This window comes from Habropoda laboriosa, unplaced genomic scaffold (genome assembly GCF_001263275.1).
Source record: "Habropoda laboriosa isolate 0110345459 unplaced genomic scaffold, ASM126327v1 scaffold572, whole genome shotgun sequence".
Taxonomy (NCBI): Eukaryota; Metazoa; Arthropoda; class Insecta; order Hymenoptera; family Apidae; genus Habropoda; species Habropoda laboriosa.
Window position 1 is genome coordinate 135,217 of NW_017100701.1, and position 3,318 is coordinate 138,534.

The window sequence follows — 3,318 nt, forward strand, 5'->3', positions numbered from 1 at the left end:
TCAACAAAAAAAAAAAATATGTTTTATATTATAAGAAAAGATGAAAGTCCCTTTTTACGTTCAATCTTCAAGTAATTCTAAGTTTCTTAATTAAAAACAATATAAATGAATGCACTTACGCTGGTAGCAAGTATGGAAACGAGAATCGCGAAGATGTTCCTCATTTTAACGACCGATCTTTGTTTGGAAAAAACGACGGAAATGTTCAGCGTGACACCTCGAAGGTATATTTTGCAAATTGTGCGTCGCAGTTGCGTAGCGTCGGTGCTTATATTTGCCTTCGGTCACGGAAAAGGCGACATTGTTGACGAACGTTCCAGATTTTAAACAAAATACCCGTGTTGCTTGATGCACGATGTACGAAAATTGGATCAGTCAGCGAAAACGATACCGTGACATGTCTGAAGGACGAAAAAGTACATTACGTCGTTGAGCGTGGTGGCTATAATGGTTTCTGGACAATAATAATGATAATTGTGCTGTGATTAAAAGAAGAATGGATTTCTTTAATTTTCTGCAGTTTCGTCAAATGATCTTAATTGCTGGAATAACACACAAGAAGCTGGATATATTTTATTTATTATTTACTTGTTACTCGTAATCCTACCGCCTTGCGGCTTAAGGATGACTTCTGGTTGCTTCTTGCAATCGATACTTATATTCTAATAAGTTATTATAATAGTAGACCCCGGATTTTTATGCATTTATAGGAAATTTGAAGGTGCAAGATTGCACAGAATGCACGTAATATGAAAAAATATGCAAAATATCTAAATTATAGTGCTTTCTATAGTACCTGAAAGGTGAAATAATTTTCTACCGAAGTTTTACCTTTTTTACTATATTCTCAAAAATCTTGTTATCTTGTTAAAGTCTAGTTATTAGTAATGATACTAATACAATACAATATAATAATATCTATTATATTATTATTACTGATAACTGTAACAACCGTCAACGAAAACGGCGACAAAAATTTCCATTCCGCGAGAGGAAGTGAGAGGGACGACTCTCTATCCTTGTCGACAATCAAATAATCGCGAAGCGATAGAAGCTTCCAGAACAATCTAGCTCGCAATCCGCGGTAGACTCGCGGTTTTGCGCGAGAGTCTCGCGGTTTCGCGCGGGAAGCGACTTGTTGATAAGCCGCACATCATTAGCAACGGTCAAATATAAATATCACGGCCGCGGACGCGGCCGGGCATGATGATTCAGCCATTCCTGATCATTCGATCATCATTGATTTCAATCGCATATCGCTTCGTTATTATAAATTGAAGGATCTGGAACAAATTACTTCAATTATTCGATTCGAGAAACATCATCGTGATTGAGTACGTCCTTGACCGACCACGGAGCAGTACGCACTAAAGGTCGTGAAACAAGAACAGCACAAAAATCTAACCTAACATAAACACACCGCCGAAAGAGGAAGAACAAACAACCTCCAGAGCAAGAACATCATTCACACTACGAGCAGAGGAACAAAAACACAGGCAGCAGCCCGGACCTCACCAGGTCACCTGACCTTGGAAAACAAGAAGAATCCCAAAATCCTGGAACCTCCGACTACGGAGGCGAGCAAAAACAAACTGAAGTCAGCAAGGCACTGAAAGTGGCCAGGCATTCTTGCTGTACTCTGCTGGGAGAGAACGAGGTATTACCATCGGTCGCCCTTCAGAGTGGGACAGTACAAAGCCTAGCTTTCGGACGCCCTTACAGCACAGGAGAGTACGGGGACTGACACCTGGGTCACTTTTTAGAGAAGAGAACGGCTGGACTATCCGCTGGTCGCCTCTTAAAGAGGAGAGTACAGGGAGGTTACACAGATGCCTGAGGAAGCTCGGAGAGGATTGCTTAGTACTTCTGTTGGTATGGAGAGAACGGCTGGACTATCCGCCGGTCGCTTACCAGGAGAAGTGCGGGTGGACTCTCCGATCATACGCGTATCACTTAATATTGTGGTAGAAGAGTACGGGAGCTATAGAAAAAACCATAGCCATGGTCCTGAAAGGGCTCTCGAAATTCGCACCCACAGAAATAATAGAAGAACTAAAATTAAATAATGTAAACCCAATAACATGCACAGAAATCCAAAAAGACCCACACAATACACACCCAGTGTACAAAATAACATTCGCCTCAGGAACATCATTCGAGCACGTCAGGAAGATAGGTATACTCTTCAGAGTAAGGATTTACTGGGAGAAGTATGACTCCAGAAAACCTTTCATCCAATGTTACCGATGTCAAGCACACGGACATACTTCAGCAAACTGTAACAAGAACCCAAACTGCGTCAAATGCGCAAAAAATCACCTAACCAAAGACTGCCTAAAAACCAGGGACACTTCAGCCACATGTTTCAACTGCAAAGGGGACCACCCAGCAAATTATAATCAATGCCTAGCACTACTAGCCTACCTGGCCAAACGTGCACACATCCAAACAAGTCCTCGCCAACCACCAACTCAGAGCAACACAATCCACGCACCAATACCAACACCTTCCTTTCCAACAAAATCACAAACCCACCCAACCTTACCTCACAGCAGAACATACGCACAAGCAATAGTGAGAAACACAACAGGAAATACTCCCCACAATCAATTTGAACCACCAAGCAACAACAGCGACTTCCAAAATATACGTGGAATATTCCAATCAATTTCTCATATCAAATCAATGTGCGACATAAAAACACTGATCACAGCGTTTAAAATGCTAGCGGACAAATTAAAAAACTGTACCACCAACACAGAAAGGCTCGTGGCCTTCCTGGAAGTATCTACGTTCCTCGATGACTAGAATACTCCTATGGAATCCCACTAGTCTTAAAAACAAGACACAAGAACTTCAACTTTTCTTAGAAACCCAAAAAATACAATTTCTCATATCAATTCAATGTGCGACATAAAAACACTGATCACAGCGTTTAAAATGCTAGCGGACAAATTAAAAAACTGTACCACCAACACAGAAAGGCTCGTGGCCTTCCTGGAAGTATCTACGTTCCTCGATGACTAGAATACTCCTATGGAATCCCACTAGTCTTAAAAACAAGACACAAGAACTTCAACTTTTCTTAGAAACCCAAAAAATAGATATAGCTATAATAACTGAAACATGGCTAAAACCAACAGACAGACTACATATACCAAACTACAAAACATGTAGAAACGACCGAACAATCCAGAAAGGTGGAGGAGTAGCTATCATCATCCATAAAAACCTCCACACAGAACACACCCCGCAACCACACACCACATTTATAAAAGTCAAAACAAAACCCACCATAATCATAGGAGCAGCCTACCT

The 3,318-nt window shown here is 41.1% G+C and overlaps 1 protein-coding gene across 1 annotated transcript; it reads left to right on the forward strand.

Annotated features, from left to right (window-relative positions):
- The first annotated feature begins 2,001 nt into the window (after positions 1 to 2,001).
- Positions 2,002 to 2,808, forward strand: LOC108576954 (nucleic-acid-binding protein from mobile element jockey-like). Its single transcript, XM_017940030.1, has one exon. It carries the CDS (start codon positions 2,002 to 2,004, stop codon positions 2,806 to 2,808), a length of 807 nt encoding a protein of 268 aa, XP_017795519.1.
- The last annotated feature ends 510 nt before the right edge of the window (positions 2,809 to 3,318 follow it).